The 20,326-nt window shown below is 43.4% G+C and overlaps 1 protein-coding gene across 6 annotated transcripts in view; it reads left to right on the top strand.

Moving 5' to 3' along the window:
- LOC141148909 (antiviral innate immune response receptor RIG-I-like) overlaps positions 1-20,326 on the top strand; it is a 91,692-nt gene that overhangs the window by 21,213 nt on the left and 50,153 nt on the right. Inside the window, exons 5-9 of one of the 6 annotated variants that reach the window (XM_073636798.1) lie at positions 3,415-3,565; positions 4,540-4,638; positions 7,046-7,099; positions 15,687-15,740; positions 20,062-20,166. In XM_073636798.1, coding sequence (XP_073492899.1) covers positions 3,415-3,565; positions 4,540-4,638; positions 7,046-7,099; positions 15,687-15,740; positions 20,062-20,166 — 463 coding nt within the window. Of the gene's footprint in view, positions 1-3,414; positions 3,566-4,539; positions 4,639-7,045; positions 7,106-15,686; positions 15,747-20,061; positions 20,167-20,326 lie in introns of all 6 variants that reach the window. The other 5 variants (XM_073636779.1, XM_073636788.1, XM_073636770.1 and 2 more) reach the window with 5 other exon arrangements.

Below are 20,326 nucleotides of genomic sequence, written 5' to 3'. Positions count from 1 at the left end.
TCTCCGGATTGAGGTGCATCCATTGTTCCTACTGTAACAGATCCCTCCTGAGGGGGAGGTGTACTGGTGGGGCTGATGCCATCTGCAGCAGCAAAGGAAACCATGGCCTCCTGGGCCAGAAGGGTACAATTAAGATGGGCATGAACCTCCTCCTTCGTGATCTTCAGTAAGGTCCTCATGATTAATGGGATTGGAGAAAACAGGTACACTGAGGGAACCACCACAAGATCGAGAAGGCGTCTTGGGCTATTGCCCCGTTGTACCTGAACCTTGCAGCAAATTCTGGTACTTGTGCATTGTTTGGTGTGGCCATAAGGTCTATATTGGGTGTCCCCCATTTGGCAAAAATTGGTTGAATATAGTGACTGCTGATTGCCCATTCTCCCTGGCTGGGAAATCTCCGGCTCAAGAGGTGTGCTATCTGGTTTTGACTGCCTGGAATGTACACTGCTGTTAAATCTTCCACATGAGTCTCGGCCCGAGGGAGAATCTTGGTTGCCACTTGGAGTAATGTCAGACTCCTGGTTCCCCCCTGTCGGGTGATATATGCTACCGCCGTCTGGTTGTCCAATCGAAGTTTGACTCAAGCTCCCTGAATCATCCCCTTGAATGCCACAAGGGCCATGTATGCTGCTTGAAGTTCCAGTAAATTGAAGTGTCTGGTTTCCATCATGCTCCACCTGCTTTGAACCTGCTCACCGCGGCAGTGAGCCCCCCAGCCCTGGAGGCTGGCATCCGAGGTAATTACAATCCAGTCTCCCGGGCTGAGAGGCATGCCCCACGATAGGTTTTCTGGCAAGGTCCACCAGTTCAGACTCTGTCATATTTGTCCTGGTAACCAGATCTTCTGGTCCAATGACCGGCCATCCCATTGTCCCAGGAAGGACACCTGGAAGGCTCTCAAATGGAATCTTGCCCAAGGTAACGCAGGGATAGCGGCGGTGAACATTGCCAACATGGAATCTCTTGCCGACCACGTCGCTATTGTATATATTGAATCCATCCTGAATCTTTTGGGCATGATGAAAAGATTTAGGGACCTCAAGTCCAACACTGGTCTGAGCTCTCTGAATGCTTTGGGTACTAGGAATATCGGAGAATATACTCCTTTCCCCTGGCACTCCTGTGGCACTGACATAATTGGACATAATAGGTCTGAGGTAACAGGCCTGACTTTCCACCTGTGACTGGTTTGATTGCCTCCTCCAGGGTCTTTCCGAACAATATCTTATCATTATATGGAAGATTACATAACACCTGTTTAGATGCCGCATCTGTGGTCCAATGTCGGTGCCATAGCACCCTCTTTGTGGTCACTGCATGTGCCATCAATCTAGCCATTAATCTTACCAGATCTATCAAAGACTCGGCCAAAAAGGCTGTTGTCAGGTTGAGTTCCTCCAGAGCATCAATAACTTTAGCTGCTTCCACTCCACATTCGAAACCCAGACTTTTAGGGCTCTTGATATTGGTGTTAGGGCTATGGATTGGCGACAGGCTGCTCCTGCAACAGCATATATTCTTTTAAGATCAGCATCTGTCTTTCTATCGATGGGATCTCTAAATGTGGTGGAATCCCCCATCGGGAGGGAGACATGTCTTGCAAGGCGTTGTAGGGCTGCATCTATCCCTGGTGCCGATTCCCAAAAAGAGGCATCTGATGAGTTAAAGGGATAGAGTTTATTAAAGCGATTTTGGATTTTCGCTTTTTTCTCTGGTTTCTCCCATTCATCCTCCATTATTTCCTGGATATCCTCCATAAATGGGAAGGATGGCCCTTGCTTCCTTGAATTAGGAAAAAATCTCTTAACCTTCTCTGGAGGTTTTGAGTCCTGATCCCATTCTATGGCCTCCTTTATGGCCGTAACATATGGCTCAATCAGATGATAGTCGAACAAATGCTCAGGCATGTCCTCAGTCTCTGATGAGGATCCTTGACAATCTTTGACCTTGATCTGTGGAGGTGCCTGGTTTAGGTTCCTTTTTAGAGCAGGATGCACTGGAGGCTAGCTGCATACTTTCGGTCACTGCCTCATGTATATAATCCTTAACCTTCCAAGCTTCTGCTTCCTTATCCGTGGCCACATCTTTAATGAATTCGGCACATAGAAGTTTCCCGACAGCAGCTGGTGCCGTGCAAGCCCAACATAAGCCATCTGCCGGTCTCCCGGACTGCTGTGGTTCTACCGCTTAAGATTTACTGCAGCTTGGACCACTAGGAGATTGATCCCTCCGTTTGGAGTGGGACCTAGAACAGTGGTGGGACTTTTCCGGGAATGTCTTCTTTTAGGGCTCTTGCTCCTAAAAAAGATTAAGCAACACATTACTTGCGCATGCGGCACTTTTTTACAGTCTTTGTTCCTCGTAGACCCCTCCTACCTTTCCGTAGAATTTCGTGCCTGCTGTAGTGGGCTCATGGCTACAGACTACAGACCACCCCCATGCTTCACAGTAGGTATGGTGTTCTTTTGGTCAGCATTCTCTCTCCTCCAAACACGATGAGTTGTGTTTCTACCAAACAGTTCTACTTTGGTTTCATCTGACCATATGACATTCTCCCAGTCCTCTTCTGGATCATCCAAATGCTGTCTAGCAAACCTTCAGATGGGCCCAGACATTTACTGGCTTAAGCAGGGGGACACGTCTGGCACTGCAGGATCTGAGTCCCTGGCGGTGTAGTGTGTTACTGATGGTAGCCTTTGTTACGTTGGTCCCAGCTTTCTGCAGGTCATTCACTAGGTCCCCCCCTGTGGTTCTGGGATTTTTGCTCACCGTTCTTGTGATCATTTTGACCCCATGGGGTGAGATCTTGCGTGGAGCCCCAGATCGAGGGAGATTATCAGTGGTCTTGTATGTCTTCCATTTTCTAATTATTGCTCCCACAGTTGATTTCTTCACACCAAGCTGCTTGCCTATTCGGTCTTCCCAGCCTGGTGCAGGTCTACAATTTTGTTTCTGGTGTCCTTCCACAGCTCTGCATGGAGGAATGGGCCAACATACCAGCAACAGTGTGTGACAACCTTGTGAAGACTTACAGAAAACGTTTGACCTCTGTCATTGCCAACAAAGGATATATAACAAAGTATTGAGATGAACTTTTGAAATTGACCAAATACTTATTTTCCACCATAATTTGCAAATAAATTCTTTCAAAAATCAGACAATGTGATTGTCTGGATTTGTTTCCACATTTTGTCTCTCATAGTTGAGGTATACCTATAATGACAATTACAGGCCTCTCTCATCTTTTTAAGTGGGAGAACTTGCACGATTGGTGGCTGGCTAAATACTTTTTTGCCCCACTGTATGTATATTACATTGTGCCGTACTGGACCAATGAACGTATGAATCTAAGATCATACTAGACTTCAGCTTTAACTCTCTAATTTATTTTGTCTGCTGCTCTGCATTCAGGAAACAGATATTAAAGGTAAAACTGCCGGAGCAGAGAAGCTTGTTGACTGCCTTCTCCGATCTGATAAAGAAGAATGGCCAAAGACGTTTACTTTAGTCTTGGAACGCTATGAATGCAAGGAAGTCCTGGCAGTTTGGAATGGTGACACAGGTGATTTGAAAACAAACTGTTGTACTGTAAACCAGAATATAGGAAATCTTTATCTTGATAACTGTGCTGTTCACTCTTACCAATGCCAAAATGTACAACACTCTACCACTTTGCAGCCCAATAGATGACAAATTAAGCTGAATAAAATAAATATAGGGGCTGCTATTACTGGTTTCCTTCTGAAAATGCTAATTGCTGACCTGGAACATATGGTTAGAAAAATCAGCATAATGTCCTTACCTACATACTTGTTCTGGGTCAATGATTGAAAGTATTGAAGCCTTAGCATGAGAGGTAAGCAGTAGCAGCCTCCATGTTTCTGTCAGGAAAAGTTTATTTTAAATCTGTTTTCAGAAGAGGCAATTAGGTGGAGTTAAAGTTTGAATTTAACAACCAAAAAAAGCATCATTATTTAGTATTGGAAAATGCAGTGAACCCAGTACAACTAATCAAAATTCATATTTTACTTTTCTGTCTTCAGTAAACTGAAATCTCATTAGTTGCTATGAATTACTGCACTCTATCACTAATTTTAGTTGATGTGGAATTGAACTCTCTCTCCCCTCCCCTCTCCTTTTCTCTCCTCTCCTTTCTTCCTCTGCCTTGTTTCTCCTCTCCCTCTTTTCTCTCCTCTCCTTTCCCTCTTTTCTTCTCTTTTCTCTTCTCTCTTCTCTCCTGTCTGCTCCTTTCCCTATTTTATTTTTCCCCTTTCCTTTTTCTCTCCTCTCCTCTCCCTCTTTTCTCTTCTCCCCTCTCCCTTGTCTCTCCTCTCCTCTGTTTTACTCTCCTTCCTGCTCCCTCTTCTCTTTCTCTTTTATTTTCTTCCTCCTCTCCCCTCCCTTCCCCTCACCCCTCCCCTCCCTTCCCCTCACCCCTCCTCCCCTCACCTCCTCTCCTCTTTCTCATCATAAAATATATTATCCAGCATTTGTGATGTCTAACAATTCAACATATATCATGCTTTGTATTTTTAGAGAAGAAGAGGTCCACTGATGACCCAATGGAATTAGTCAGTCCTTTCATGATGATTCAGTTCACTGAAGAGCCTGCACTGGATAACCAATGTCTGTCAGGTAACTGGTTCAAAGTCCCCTTTATTTCAGATAAATTATACAATACAAGTGGATCACACACTAATATAACAAACGAGAGATCACAGATTACTCTTATACCACAGCATTATCTGCATTAAATGTACTGTATTATTTAGAGTGGTGACCCATAACAACCAGAAACTGGTTGTTCAAACAGTTTTATAGAGGCGCATTATAATTGTTTTAATACTTTGACATAATTATGTTATATTTTGTTGTGTACTAATACCTATTTATGACTCCCAGTGGCCAACATTGTATTATTTGCTCTCAGCTATGAGCCAAACCTTGCCTTAATCTCCAACTATACAGAATAGAGAAGACATTGGCCAAGGCAGTTTAACTTTAAAAATGATAATTAATGAGACTGCAGGAATTGAGTATGGGTTCTTTTTATTTATCTACATTTTGTGGTTCTCTGCAAGCTTTTGCTGCCTGCAATTGTGTACCTTCAATACAAATGAGAGGGGATGTCATTCCCAATCACATTCAATGGTTTTGACCCCTCTCTATTTTGTGAAAAAAACACTTCATATTAGTTGGTGTCACTTGTAGCATTTTGGCATGTTTTCATCATATGAATGCAACTACAGTACGTCAGAGGTCCATGATAATGGCGACATATTCACAACAGACATCCCAAACTACAAAATTAGCAGTGATAAGTTGCGTCACCCGGTTTCCTGACCCAGGAAAGACCTCCTACCTATGCAGTCAATAAATAAAGGAGAGAATTCCACACTGAAATTTGCTACATAAATAAATCTGCAATTTGGTAATAATCTATAGCTGATCTAAACACCACTTCTAGATTTGGAAACACACACATTGACAGTGAAGGTTGCCATTTGTTACATTAAAACTATATTTTGCTGTGATCTTTAAAATGCCACAGGAATATTTAAAGTGATATTAAACCTTTGATTTTGTGTTATTAAAATAATAAACACGTTATACTTAGCTGCTCTGTGCAACTGAATTGCACAGAGCAGCATCGATTCGCCTCTTCTTAGGTTCCTCGCTGGCGCTTCTGGCTCCTCCTCTTTGGCAAAAGCCCCCATAGAAAGTGGCTTTTTATGGGGGCACTCACCGATGAGGAGCAGGTAAGTATAACATAAATAAATCTGCAATTTGGTAATAATCTATAGCTGACCTTAGCACCACTTCTAGATCTGTAAACACACACAACGAAAGTGTATGCTGCTTTGTTATCATTAATGTTGTTACATTAAATCTATATTTTACTGTGATCTTTAAAACACCACAGGAATATTCAAAGTGATATCAAACCTTTGATTTTTTTGTTATTAAAGTAATAAACACGTTATATTTAGCTGCTCTGTGCAATTGGATTGCACAGAGCAGCCCCGATGCCCCACAGGTTCATCCCCGCAGCTTCTGGCTCCTCCTCTTTGGCGAGTGTCCCCAGAGAAAGCTGCTTTCTGTGGGGGCACTCTCTGAGGAGGAGCAGAGCAAGTAAGTTTAACATGTTTATTAATTTAATAACAAAAACATTGAAGGTTTAATACCACTTTAGATATTCCTGTGTTGTTTTAAAGATCACAGCAAAGTAAGGTATTAATACAGACTGGGCGGCTCAGCCCCGCCCCCCCACCAACTTGTCACAGAGTTTGATTGACAGGAGCAAATGGTCTGTTAAATATATTAAAAATGTTTTGTTTTATTTGTTCGGTAAGGGAAAAAATACCTATTAATCTGTAAATTTAAAACTATCCTAGTCACACTGCTTGTGTTATGTCAGGGAGCCTGAAAAGCCCCTGTAGTTTTTTATCTTGGGACTACAGATCAAAAAGACAATGGGCAGGGCTGACACTATTTAGTCAATAAATATGCTATATTTTGTCAGCCTACAACAGGACTCCAAGACCTGAGTGAATTTCTGGCAGCTAAACAGGTATTTTTGTATACTTGCAGGGTCTTTTAAGGGGCACTAGTTCTGGTGACCAAGGGGTCCCAAGGGTTTCCCTTTATTTGCAGGGATTTCTTCTGCCTTTCTTTTTTGCTATGGGACAGAAAGTGAAGGGAAATCTCCACAATGGGAAACAGATGACGGGAAAAAAAATCTGACAGGGGTTATAACCCTCCCTTGCTCTAGCCAAAATGTAAAAAAAGGTTTTGTCTATAGCTTTAGCTTAAATGGTTTGGAGGTATTAATTGCTATTATTTGGTATTTTGTCTCAATAGTAAATATACTTATTTAACTAAACTCATTGGTAATCATTAAAACTATTTGATGTGTTGTCTGTTCCGTTTGTTAGAATTTACATGGTAGTTAATATGTAAAACGTATATTTTTTTTGTATGGTACTATAGATAGAAACAATAAAGGGCTTGTATTAATTGTCTTTGTTCTTCAAATTTTAAGCCCCTGGAGAACTGGATCAGGATTGTGGGCCCGCTGCAAAGCTTCCTAAAATGAGTGAGTGTACGTAGACACACTAATGGTTGAGATTTACACTAAAAAATGTAAATTAAGTTTTGGGTAGAAAACCATGTTCCAAGCTGTGTGAAACCTGTTTGTTTTTTTAAGGAGACGTCTTATGTGGGCACCTGTTCTTTCATTTTTCACCTTTGTGAGAAATTATTTGAATTCATTACAACATATATAGTAGGCAAAACTCTAATAAACCCCACCAGTTTTCATTTGGTACAGCTACTCCCACACCCTCTTATCCACCTTGTAAAAGCTGGCTTATCATGTTGGAAGCCCAGAATGGCAATTGGCTGGTGGCATGTGTTACAGCATGTTTTGAAAGCCCTTCAGGAGAGAAGATCCTTTGTGATTTTTTTTTTAAGCTACCAAGTGGTAAGATATTTTGTTGTGCCACAATCTAAGAAATCTTCCATTGCAGAGAAAGTCTGGGACTTGCTTAAAGTGAGAAACCCTATGTTACTACCAAGACGGATCCTAAACAGGCTTTCAGTTTTCCCTTTGAATGCTCTGATCAATTTTATTTGAATGCCAATATTATTAATACATTTTTCTGTTTGGTTGTGCAATTTCTATTTTGGGGAAAAAACACTTCATGTTAGTTTGTGTCACTTGTAGCATTTTGGCATGTTTTCAACATTTGAATGCAGCCTAACTATGTCAGAGGTCCATGATAATGATATTCACAACAGACATCCCAGCCTACAAAAATAGCAGTGATAAGTTGCGTCACCCAGTTTTCTGACCCAGGAAAGACTTCTTACCTATGCACTCAATAAAGGAGAGAATTCCACAATGAAATTTGCTACATAAATAAATCTGCAATTTGGTAATAATCTATAGCTGATCTTAACACCACTTCTAGATTTGGAAACACACACATTGACAGTGTAGGTTGCCATTTGTTACATTAAAATTATATTTTGCTGTGATCTTTAAAATGCCACAGGAATATTTAAAGTGATATTAAACCTTTGATTTTATGTTATTAAAATAATAAACACGTTATACTTAGCTGCTCTGTGCAATTGAATTGCACAGAGCAGCGTCGATTCGCTTCTTCTTAGGTTCCTCCCTGGCGCTTCTGGCTCCTCCTCTTTGGCAAATGCCCCCATAGAAAGTGTTTTTTTATGGGGGCACTCACCGATGAGGAACAGGTAAGTATAACATGTTTATTATTTTAATAACAAAAAAATTGAAGGTTTAATATCACTTTAAATATGTCTGTGTTTTAAAGATCACAGCAAAATATAGTATTGACACAGACTGGGCGGCTTGGCCCCACCTCATGCACACTTGTCATAGAGTTTGATTGACAGCAGCGGAAGCCAATGGTCTGTTCAATATATCAGAAATGTTTTGTTTTATTTGTTCAGTAAGGGAAAACATACCTGTTAATCTGTAAATTCAGAACTATCCTAATGGCTGACACCATTCAGTCAATAAATATGCTATATTTTGTCAGCCTACAACAGGACTGAAAGACCTGAATGAATTTCTGACAGCTAAACAGGTATTCTTCTATACTTGCAGGGTCTTTTAGGGAAAATGTGCATGTATTGCAGAGATGTGCTGCACATATTTTTTCATATTGCTAACTATTATAGACATGTCTTAAATTATAACTAAAGGCAAAATTTTTTTGTTTGTGTAGCAGTACCACTGTAGGGGCTGCTGGATATTGTGGTCCACCTTTCACCCTGGCCAGCCCGGCATCGACTTCCCAGACACTCCAAGACAATGAACAGTCCGTTTTGTGTTTTTATTGAGGGATCATAACTTGGATGGGGTTAACGAATTCATGGGATGCCCAGAAAAAATTGATTTTTAAAACAGCTTACCTGTAAAATCCTTTTCTTGGAGTACATCACGGGACACAGAGCACCATAATAATGACTATCTGGGTTATGTGCTACCTTTAGGTGATTGGACACTGGCAACCAATAGTAAGAAGGTTCCTCCTATATAACCCCTCCCATACAGGAAATACCTTTAGTTTTGTAGCAAGCAATGAAGATCCCAGAAAAGAAGGGAGGGACTTCTGTGTCCCGGGATGTACTCCAAGAAAAGGATTTTACAGGTAAGCTGTTTTAAAAATCCATTTTTCTTTATCGTACATCACGGGACACAGAGCACCATAATAATGACTATCTGGGATAATGCATTTGAGGGGAGGGAACATAGTATTCCTAGACCCCTTTTAGGCCCAGGACTTATAAAGCTGCTTGCAGCACGCTGTGGCCAAAAACAGTCTCCCTTTGAGACCTAACATCCAGTTGGTAAAACCTGGTGAATGTATGAACCGAAGACCAAGCGGCCGCTTTGCAAACCTGAGCCATAGACACCTGTTGGCGCACTGCCCATGAAGCACTAACTCCTCTAGTAGAGTGAGCTTTGATATATCGAGGTGGAACCTTGTGTTTTAGCTCATAAGCCTGGATAATGACCTGGCGAATCCACCTAGAGATAGTTGAACTAGTTGCTGCCTGTCCCTTCTTAGGACCCTCTGGCAGAACGAAAAGGGAGTCAGTCTTCTGAAAAGGAGCTGATATATTTAAGTAAACCTTGACTGCTCTCTCCACATCCAGTGAGTGGAGCGACCTTTCCTTCTTAGACTTAGGGTTGGGAAAAGAAGGAAGGTAAAATGATGTCCTGATTCAAGTGAAAACTGGAAACCACTTTAGGTAAAAAATATGGACGGGTGTGCATGACCACCTTGTCCTGATGTACAAACAGAAAAGGTTTTTCACAAGAAAGGGCGGCCAATTCTGACACCCTTCTAGCCGAGGTTATGGCCACCAAAAAGACCAATTTCCTAGTTAATAGGATCAACGGAATATGCCTAATAGGTTCAAAGGGTTGACTCTGTAGAGCTGATAGCACCAAGTTCAAGTCCCAGGGGCATAAAGGCGGCTTAACCCGCAGCCTTAAGAGCAGTACCCCCTTGACGAAGGCTTGTACTAAAGAATGAGATGCGAATGGCCGCTGGAAAAAAACTGATAAGGCCGAAATTTGTCCCTTAATGGTCCCTAGAGATAGGTTTAAATCAATTCCTGTTTGAAGAAAGGCAAGGACCCTCCCAATCGTATACTTGCGAGGGTGCCATCTTCTCCTCTTGCACCAGGAAATGTACGATTTCCAGACCCTATGGTAAATACTTCTAGAAACTGGCTTTCTAGCATTTATCAGAGTAGACAAGACAGAACCTCTGATACCACGGTCTTTCAGTACCCTGGTCTCAATAGCCACGCCATCAAATTCAGCGACTGTAAAGAAGGTATATGGGACCTTGGGACAACAGGTCTGGATGGTATGGGAGGCACAATGGGTCCCCTACCGCCATCCTCACAATCTCTGAGTACCAGGACCTCCTGGGCCACCCTGGGGCCACCAGAATTACTGTTTTCTTTTCTCCTGCATAAATTAGGGAATACCGATCCCAAGGAATCACCAATGCATCCGTCCCGACGGCAAGTGGATCCCTGGTCCTGGATAGAAAGCTGTCCACCTTGGCATTGAATCTGGATGCCAGGAGATCCTCATCTGGCATACCCTAATGCTGGCAGATTTAAACGAAAACTTCGGGGTGAAGAAACCACTTCCCGGTAACAATTGCTGACGACTTAGGTAGTCTGCCCGCCAATTGTCCACAACTGGAATAAAGACTGCCGACAGAAACGGCACATGTCTCTCTGCCCAAGTTAATATGTGATTTACTTCCCTTTGGGCTGCCCGGCTATGGGTGCCCCCTTGGTGGTTGATGTATGCCACAACCGTGGAGTTGTCGGACTGGACTCTTACCGGAAACCCCCGCAATCTGGACGTCCAGAATAGGAGAGCCAAGCGAGCTGCCCGGATTTCCAGCAGATTGATGGGCAAGGTCTTCTCTACTTGGGACCATCTTCCCTGTACGGAAGCCTCTTCCAGGACTTCTCCCCAGCCGAGACGACTGGCGTCTGTAGTCACCACTTTCCAGGTTACAAGTGGAAAGGATTTTCCGCCCCTCAAGTTGTTGGTTTTTGACCACCAAGAGAGGTCCTGTTTTACCTGTAGGGATAGAGACATGGGATGATCCAAAGTTTGAACAGACTTGTTCCAAGCTTCCAGGATAGTTTTCTGGAACAACCTGGAGTAAAACTAAGGAACTGCACTGAAAGATGACACCATCTTGCCCAGCAGCCTCATGCACAATCGAATTGAAGGCCTTTCTATCCTTTTGAATTCTCGGACCAGCTCCACTATGGAGTTGACCTTTAAGGGAGGTAAAATTACCCTTTCCTGGGTTGTATCCAGGATCAGGCCTAGAGATGTCAAGACTTGAACTGGACGAAGGGCCGATTTGTCCATATTCAGAATCCAGCCTAGGAACCTCAGGAAATGAACAGTAGTTGTAACGTTTTCTACTAAGGTGGGTTAAGACTGGTCCCTTAACAGAAGGTCGTCCAGATATCCTACCACCGAGGTCTTTTGGGACCTTAGAAAAGCCAACACTGGAGCCAGAACCTTTGTGAAGACTTGAGGGGACGTAGCTAGACCAAACGGAAGTGCCACAAACTGGAAATGACACCCCTCTACTGCGAAGCGCAGAAATCTTTGATGCGGACTGAAAATTGGTACATGTAGGTACGCATCCTTGATGTCTATGGATGCTAAAAAATCCCCTCTTCTCAAGGATGCGATTACTAAACGAACCGACTCCATACGGAAGGTTCGGACGTTTAGAAAGGAATTGAGGGACTTGAGGTCCAGAATGGGCCTTACCTTCCCATTTGGCTTTGGCACTGTAAATAGGTTCGAGTAGAATCCCTTGAATTTTTCCTTGTGCGGAACCTCGATAATTACCTCCTGCCTTTCTAGCTGTTCTAAGGCTAGGAACAGTCCTCTCTTTTTCTCTGGGTCCGATGGGACTCTGGATACCAGAAACTGATTTGGGGAAAATCCCGGAACTCTATCTTGTAACCTTGTGTTATAGTGGCTTTTAGTAAGGAGGCTTTTATAAGGAGGCTTTTAGTAAGGATTCCAATTTTTTATTTGCCGGATCTTTAAACCCTTGGGCATTATCCACTGGACAGGTTAGGCTTTTATCCACTGATGAAATGGCAGCATCAACCAAAGGCGTATCCCACCTCTTCCTGAATTTTTCCTCCATAGGGTATAAAAAAGAAAACCTTTTTGGAGGCAAGTATATCCTGTCTGGGTGGTCCCAGTCAGCGTAAATCACCTGCTCCAATAATGGATGCACAGGGAACGCCTGGGAACCTTGCTGAGGACACAAGGATCCCAATGTAGAACAGGAAAGTCCCGGTCCCTGCATCGGGGGTAACTTAAATCCTGCTCTCACCATTTTAGCCAAAGATTGGATAAACAATTTCTGGGATTGGGAAGCCGAAATTGGTTCCTCAGAACCTGAGTCCCCTGCCGAGGACTCTTCAGCCTCTCCTTCCTCTTTATCCTTTATGGCCACCTCCTCTAAATCCTCTGCCCATTCCGGATCCAAATCACAAGGACCCAACTGGCTAAGGGAGTCCTGGTGCTCAAGTGACTCCCCACTGGGACCAGGCTCAGGAGAGGGAGATCTATGACACTTCTTCCCTCCCTGCGTTACTGAGGCAATCATACCCGCTATTTTGCCTTCAAGGCCAGCTAGGGCTGATGCTAAGTCATCCTTAGTAACATAAGCCGATGCAGGGATATTGGTAGTGGCCACTACCCCTGACAAATGCAATGGCTCAGCCAGGCCAAATGCCTCAGGTCTTTCAGGGGAGACTGATGCTGCAGTAACCTGAGGTTAAGGTATCTCCTGTTTTTGAAGGAGTTACTTTAACCCCTGGACTTGCCCTGCTCCCTGTACCTCATTTTCTGGAAGACATTGCTTACAAGGGTTGAGGAAAAAATACTCTCTCTGCGCTATATGGCTGAGTCCAGCGTATAGCAGTACCACAGCCTTTAAGCCTTCAACGAGTTGCAAATGCCTGACTCACGTGCCCAGACCTCTGTGTCCCACTGCGCACTAGGCTCCTGGTTCTTACAAGCCTAATCTGACAAGCAGCATTGACACACGTGGGCGCTGACCTCCCTCTATATGTGTGCGCCGTCACGTGACGCACGCACGCCCGGGAATCTTACTGCTCATGCACACACCCGCGGGGGACACACGGCGCCCATACCGGCATGCCGCAATGCACGTGGCGACCGCCACCCGCGCACGCCATAGCGCACGCAGATGAATGCAGGCGCACGGGCACGCAGAGCACATCCCCTGGCGCACGCTCCCTGCGCGCACACGGCCCCCTTGTGGGAGACACCCGCCTAAGTGTATCTGCCGGCAGTCTCTGTAACCTTCCATACAGTGGGAACACAAGGCACGCAAATTTGAGAATAAACATCTCATGTTATAGCAACAACAGTAATACTATTTAGGCCTCCAGAGGGAGCACTCACCGGTCCTCGCTGCAGGGCCCCTTTGGTGTAGCACAAAGAATGGAAAGTTCTGGTGCTAGCTGTCCTAGGTGGACTACTGATCCCAGTCAGCCCTCTTCTGGCCCCGCCAGCCCTCTTTTCTGCATCTGCCTGTCTTCACTGCCCATGATACCACAGTCTCTCCCGCTGGCTCTAAATCCATCTTAGATTGCACACTCCTAGTCTGCTCCGGCTGCCTCCCCAGCTCTCCCGACTGTGCCTACCACTTGGGCTCCAGGCCCCAAGGTCACCCCCCCCCCAGACTGGCGAGTTCACCTTAAAGGCCCCGACAGCTAGTACTCCATCTCCCAGTTCTTAAACCCAAAACTCTCCTCCCCCAGCAGGGCTGACCCTGGGTATTTCAAGGACACCTGTCCCCTGCCAGTCCTAGCCAGGGGTTGGTCAGGGCCTCCTGAGACACCCCATGTCACTCCACTCCTCTTCCTCACCTCTCTTCTGGAATCCTCTAGAAGTCAGAGGGAGGTGACAGAGAAGTGATGCTGCATGTGAATCACCTGCTGCTACTCCAAGCCACTCCCAGCCCACACAGATCAAAACAAACAGGCTTACAGCTAGGGCTGATTAAATTTACCTGTACTAATAAAAATCCTTCTACTAGCACCTACCTAAAGTAGAGGGTGCTACATTTGTTTGTTTATTTGTTTGTTTTAGATAGAGTTGGTGGATTTCCTTTAGAAAAGTAACAGAGGGAAAATGTTCCAATGGGGACACTAGTTTTGGTGACCTGGGCGTCCCCAAGGGATTCCCTTAATTTGCAGGGATTTTCTCTCACTTCTTGCTTCACAATGGGTCAGGAAGTGAAGGGAAATCTCAGAAATGGGACCCAGATGGCATAAAAAAAAAATCGGACAGGGGTTATAACCCTCCCTTGCTCTGACCAAAATGGGAAAAAAAGGTTTTGCCTATAGTGCTACTTTAAATGGTTTGGAGGTATTAATTGCTATTATTAGTTGATTTGTCCAAATAGTAAATATAGTTATTTAACCACTTGCCGACCAGCTGTCGTCATTTTACTGCGGCAGGTCGGCACGATCCCTCAAGCCGTCGTAGCTGTACGTCGGCTCCTTTAAACGGGATAGCAGGCGCGCATGCCCGCTGTTCTGCGGGGGTGCTGTTGCTCATGACCAGGCACAAGAGGCAGAACAGGGACATGTGTGTGTAAACAGACACATCCCTGCTCTATGAGGAGAGGAGAGGCAGGTCGTGAGTTCCTAATAGCTAGGAACCACGATCTGTCATCTATTGTCAGTCCCCTCCCCCTACAGTTAGAACACACACTAGGGAACACAGTTAACCCCTTGATCGCCCCCTAGTGTTAGCCCCTTCCCTGCCAGTGACATTTATACAGTAATCAGTGCATTTTTATAGCACTGATCGCTGTATAATTGTCAATCGTCCCAAAAATGTGTCAGAAGCATCTGATTTGTCTGCCATAATGTCGCAGTCTCGATAAAAATTGCAGATCGCCGCCATTAACTAGTAAAAAAAAAAATCAAATAAAAATGCCATAAATCTATCTATCCCCTATTTTGTAAACACTATAACTTTTGCGCAAACCAATTAATATACGCTTATTGCGATTTTTATAAACCAAAAATATGTAGAAGAATACATATCGACCTAAACTGAGAAAAAAATTAGCTTTTTTTTAAAAAAAAATTGGGGATATTTATTATAGCAAAAAGTACAAAATATTGCTTTTTTTTCAAAATTGTCCCTCTTTTATTGTTTATAGTGCAAAAAATTAAAAAACCACAGAGATGATCAAATACCACCAAAAGAAAGCTCTATTTGTGGGAAAAAAAGGATGTCAATTTTGTTTTGGTACATCATCGCACGACCACGCAATTGTCAGTTAAAGCGACACAGTGCCGTATAGTAAAAAATGGCCTGGTCATTGAGCAGCCAAATCTTCCGGGGCTGAAGTGGTTAAATAAATTCATTGGTAATCATTATAACTATTTTAAGTGCTATATGTTCCATTTGTTAGAATGTACATATTATTTATTATGTAAAACATATATTTTTTGTATGGTACTATAGATAGAAGCAATAAAGGGCTTGTATTAATTGTCTTTGTTCTTCATATTTGAAGCCCTTGGAGAACCGGATCAGGATTGTGGGCACGCTGCAAAGCTTCCTAAAATGAGTGAGTGTACGTAGACACGCTAATGGATGAGATTTACACTAAAAAATCTAAATGAGGTTTCAGGTAGAGAACCATGTTCCAAGCTGTGTGATTTCTGCATGGTGTAATAAGGAAACGTCTTATGTGGGCACCTGTTTTTGGAATTTACACTTTTTTGTAAGCAATTATTTGAATTTGTTATAACATATAAAGTAGGCAAACTTCTAATAAGATTATAAACAATAGTGTAGCTCAAAATTGGTGAACCAAAATGTAAATCAAGGTGAAAACATATATATGTAAAAACCTGGGTTTCCCCAAGGTCTATAAACTCAAAAGAATGAACGTTTCAAATTAAGTGAATTGTGAATTGAACAATAATTATATATAAAAGTGAAAAAAATGTTGCTCAAAATTCATAAATGAATATCATGTTGTAGTCCATCACAAAAAATAAGTCCCATAAATGAAGAAGAAATCACCGTGACTGTTCACAGTAGATTAGGACTTGTTCTTTAACCCTTTCACTGCCAAGTCCTTACAGCGTACGGACCTACTTTCTCCCTCTCCTTTAAGCTTATGGTCACTTCAATGACCATAAGCTTATATCAGAATTGTTCAGTAGACTCTGCTGAACAATTCTATAACTCTGATCAGCGGATTACAACACGCTGATCAGAGTTATTAACCCCAAATGTGACCGACCATGCCCACCCACCACCCGTGCAGCTGCTTCCCTGTTCCCTGCCTCTCCAACCCCGCCACACCCTTCCATCCTAAACTGCCCCCCCCCCACTCTCCTCTTCTATCCCCTTCACCCCACTTCTCCCCCCCCAGCACTATTTACCCCCTCCACCCAAACCCACTCCCCGCAGCCACCATCATTAGCCGGCATCCCTCCTCTTCCACTCCCGCCGGATTCAGGTGCTGCATGGGGCTTGGGGGGGTCCAGATATGTCCCCCCTGCTAGTCAGATCACCCCCCCAACTGCCCCCTCACCCCTGATCCATGGCCACTCTGAGTGGCATCTCTCCTTCCACTCCTGCTGCTTGCATCTTTTCCCTGCACTGATCTCTACGATCTGTCAAACTGGGGATCGTGGCGGGGGGGGGGGGAGTGGTGCGGGTGGGGGTGAAGTTGGGGCTTAGTAAACATGTGTTTACTAAGCTCTCCCCTGTAGAAGAGAGGGCGCATGCAGCGATCACTACTGATCACTGTTATGTGCCCACTGACATTGACAGCTGTTATATTGTAACCGCGAGTCTTACAATGTATCAGACTGTCAGTTTATGGATAAATGGACTATCTTCAGTCCCTTTGTCTGTTTTAAAAAAAGAGAAATGGGGGTCTGTTTAGACCTCTGATATCTCACCAAAGACCCCCCCCCCCCAAAAAAAAAAAGTAATAAAAAAAAAAATGACTGTAAAAAAAAAAAGTAAAAAAAATTAAAAAAACACAAACATAGTAAGACCACCCAGGCCTGCCCGCACTCACCCCTCCACAGTGATCGTCCCCCCCCCTGCACTTACCCCTCCACATATACCTCAGCTTCTCCCGGCCAACCCGATCCATCCTGCTTGGCCAGAAGGAGAAGCCGGGAGACGTTAGTGAATATTAATTTGTTATTGTCACAAGTGGGTGGGTTCGGGGTGCAATGCTCTGCGCCCTGAGCCCAACCTTTTTCAAGCCAATTAGAGCCTCAGGCTCTGATCATGTGGCTTGAAAAAAGTAAAAACTCATACAAACACATGAGTCCTAATGGACCGCTCACTCCTGGTAAGACCCCTTTCACATGGAGCGGACTCTGTCAAGCAGCAAGCAGTTCCATCTGCTCAGCGGGGGATCTGTCTGCTGATCCCCGCTGAGCAGGCAGATGACAGGTCCATGTCAGCTCCACTGATGCAAAGCGGGCACGGACAAAACCCGCTGTTCTCTGCGGGGCGGCCAGATATAAAACAGACTACCTGTCCACTTCCATCGGAACCAATCTGCTAGATAGATGGGGAATGAAATCCCCATCCATCTGTTGTTAGCGGACTGGATCGAATGCAGGCGGGTGTAAATGGACACATGTCCATTTACATCAGTTTCTCCATAGAGAACAATGGGTGGTCTGATTGGGCCCACCTGAAAAACTGACATGCAGACCCGATCGGTGTACTTGTGTGAAAGGGGCCTAAGGCCTTGTTCACACAGGGCATACACAGTGTACCTTTACAGGGATGCACAGGTGTCCCATGCAACTCTGTGCAGGCAGTCCCATTGATGTCATTTGGGATGTAGTAACTGCACCAACAGAGCCATTGCTCTCAATTTTACATCCAGGTAGGTCCGCATGCATGTCCCTTTGCTCACACTGTCTGCGTTCGGGGTCATGCACCCACACCCACACGGATGTCAGATTGGGAACAGCAGCTATGCCTGTGCAGCCGTTGCATCCCAATTGACATAAATGGGACTGCCTGTACGGGGATGCACGGAACATCTGTGCATCCCTGTGCGGGTAAACATGGCCCCCCATGGCCCTCCATGGGCGTACACTTTAGTACTCCACATGTGAACGATGCTTTAGTACTAATTTAGCAGGAATATTGTAAGTTGTGTTCATGTGCAATATTAATGATTTTAGTGTATTTTTAGTGAAAATAGTGATATGATGAACATTTGCGCAATTATTGCAGGGCCCAAAAAAATCAGTAGCACTTTTTTTTTAGTCTACAGGTCATGTGCTTTTAGAAAATGTCTAGTTTGAGGGGTCTTTTCAAATTCTGAAAGCTGTAAGTAAAAAATGAAAACCTCCAGATTTTTAGAGAGATTTTTGAGTACGTTCGATTTTCACCATTTTGCAAAAAGGAGCAATTTAAAATGTACAAATATTTGTGCAAATACCGTGGGGTCTAATAATGGTTTTAGTGTATTTTTTGTGAATATATTGGTTTGGTAAACATTTTTGCAAATACCGCGGAGTCTAAAAAATCAGTAGCACCTTTCTTTTTATTCTAGAGGTCATATGCTTTCAGAAAATATATGGTTTTGGGGGTCTTTCACAAATTCTGAAAGCTGTAAGGGAAAAATGAAAACCTTCAGATTTTTAGAGAAATTTGGATATTTACACTTTTGCGTATGTTCAATTTTCACCATTTCGCAAAAAGGCGCAATTTAAAAGCTACAAATATTTGTTATTTATTAACTCAATACAGGTTAAGCTTTTATATTTAGTAGGAACTTTGTAAAACTTGTGTTTTTATCTGCTAATAATGCTTTTAGTGTATTTTTTGCAAATATATTGGTTTGATAAACATTTGCGCAAATACCACGGGGTCTAAAAAATCAGTAGCACCTTCTTTTTATTCTTCTGATCATGTGCTTTCAGAAAATATACAGTTTTGGGGGTCTTTCACAAATTCTGAAAGCTATAAGTGAAAAATAAAAAAGCAAAGGAAAAATTGCAAAAAATGGTCTGGCCACCTGAATGTACAAAATGGAGCACAGGGCCTGGCAGCGAAAGGGGTAAAGTGCAGTCCACCACCATATGATAATGTTGGCACACTTACCAGAAATGGTGGACTCGTATACTGTACAGCATTTGAGTCAATCAGGCAGTCATGAGAAAACACCTCAGAATCTAGCGCGAATAAACCGATATTATGGAATAAGCCCCATTCAGGATTAAAAGGAGAGGTTCCAACTTCGGATAGCAGGTTTCCTAATATGTGGTAGACCACATCAGGCACATCAGGCAGTAAGGCAATTCACAGTAGTATATCTGGTGAAAGCAGGCCACTGGCCAGTAAATACTTGACTGTACATACCCACATTATAGAGAATGCTGAGCAGCTGATACTGGACACTCTTCACTTTTGTTTGGTGACATATTGTGTCTGGTAGTCTCCAAACTTCTAATAAGCTCCACCAGTTTTTATTTGGTATATCTACTCCCATACCCCCTTATTTCCTCTTCTTATCTGACTTGTAAAAGCTGGCTTTTCATATTGAAAGCCCAGAATGACAATTGGCTGGTGGCATGTGTTACAGCATGTTTTGAAGGCCTTTCGGTAAAGAATATGCTTTGTGATTTTTAAGCTACCAGTATGGTTGGATAGGTTGTTGTGCCACAATCTGAGAAGCCCTCAATTGCAGAGAAAGTCTGGGACATGCTTGAAGTGAGAAACCCTATGTTACTACCAAGAAGGGTCCCAAACAGGCTTCCAGTTTTCCCTTTGAATGCTCTGATAAATTTTATTTGGATGCCAATATTATTAATATATTTTTCTGTTTGGTAGTACAATTGTAAATGTTTCATGATATTTAATTGTATATTTTTTGGCTTATGCTTTTTTAGTTTCCATCCCTGCATCAGTAAAAACTTTGAAGCTTAGAAACTATCAAGAAGAGTTGGCTCAGCCTGCATACAGAGGCAATAACACAATTATATGCGCACCAACAGGTCAGTTTATTGGACTGAGAAGTAAGCAAAATGTAATTTTAACTTAAAGTAAAACTAAAGTCAAAACTTTTATTTCAGTTTTGGATGGCGTGGAGGGGGGTTATTGCTGCTTGTGCTTCCGTTAAGGAGATTCACCCTCTCTATTTGTCCTGTTTACCAT

This window comes from Aquarana catesbeiana, linkage group LG01 (genome assembly GCF_042186555.1).
Source record: "Aquarana catesbeiana isolate 2022-GZ linkage group LG01, ASM4218655v1, whole genome shotgun sequence".
Taxonomy (NCBI): Eukaryota; Metazoa; Chordata; class Amphibia; order Anura; family Ranidae; genus Aquarana; species Aquarana catesbeiana.
This window is presented reverse-complemented; position numbering and strand designations above follow the sequence as displayed.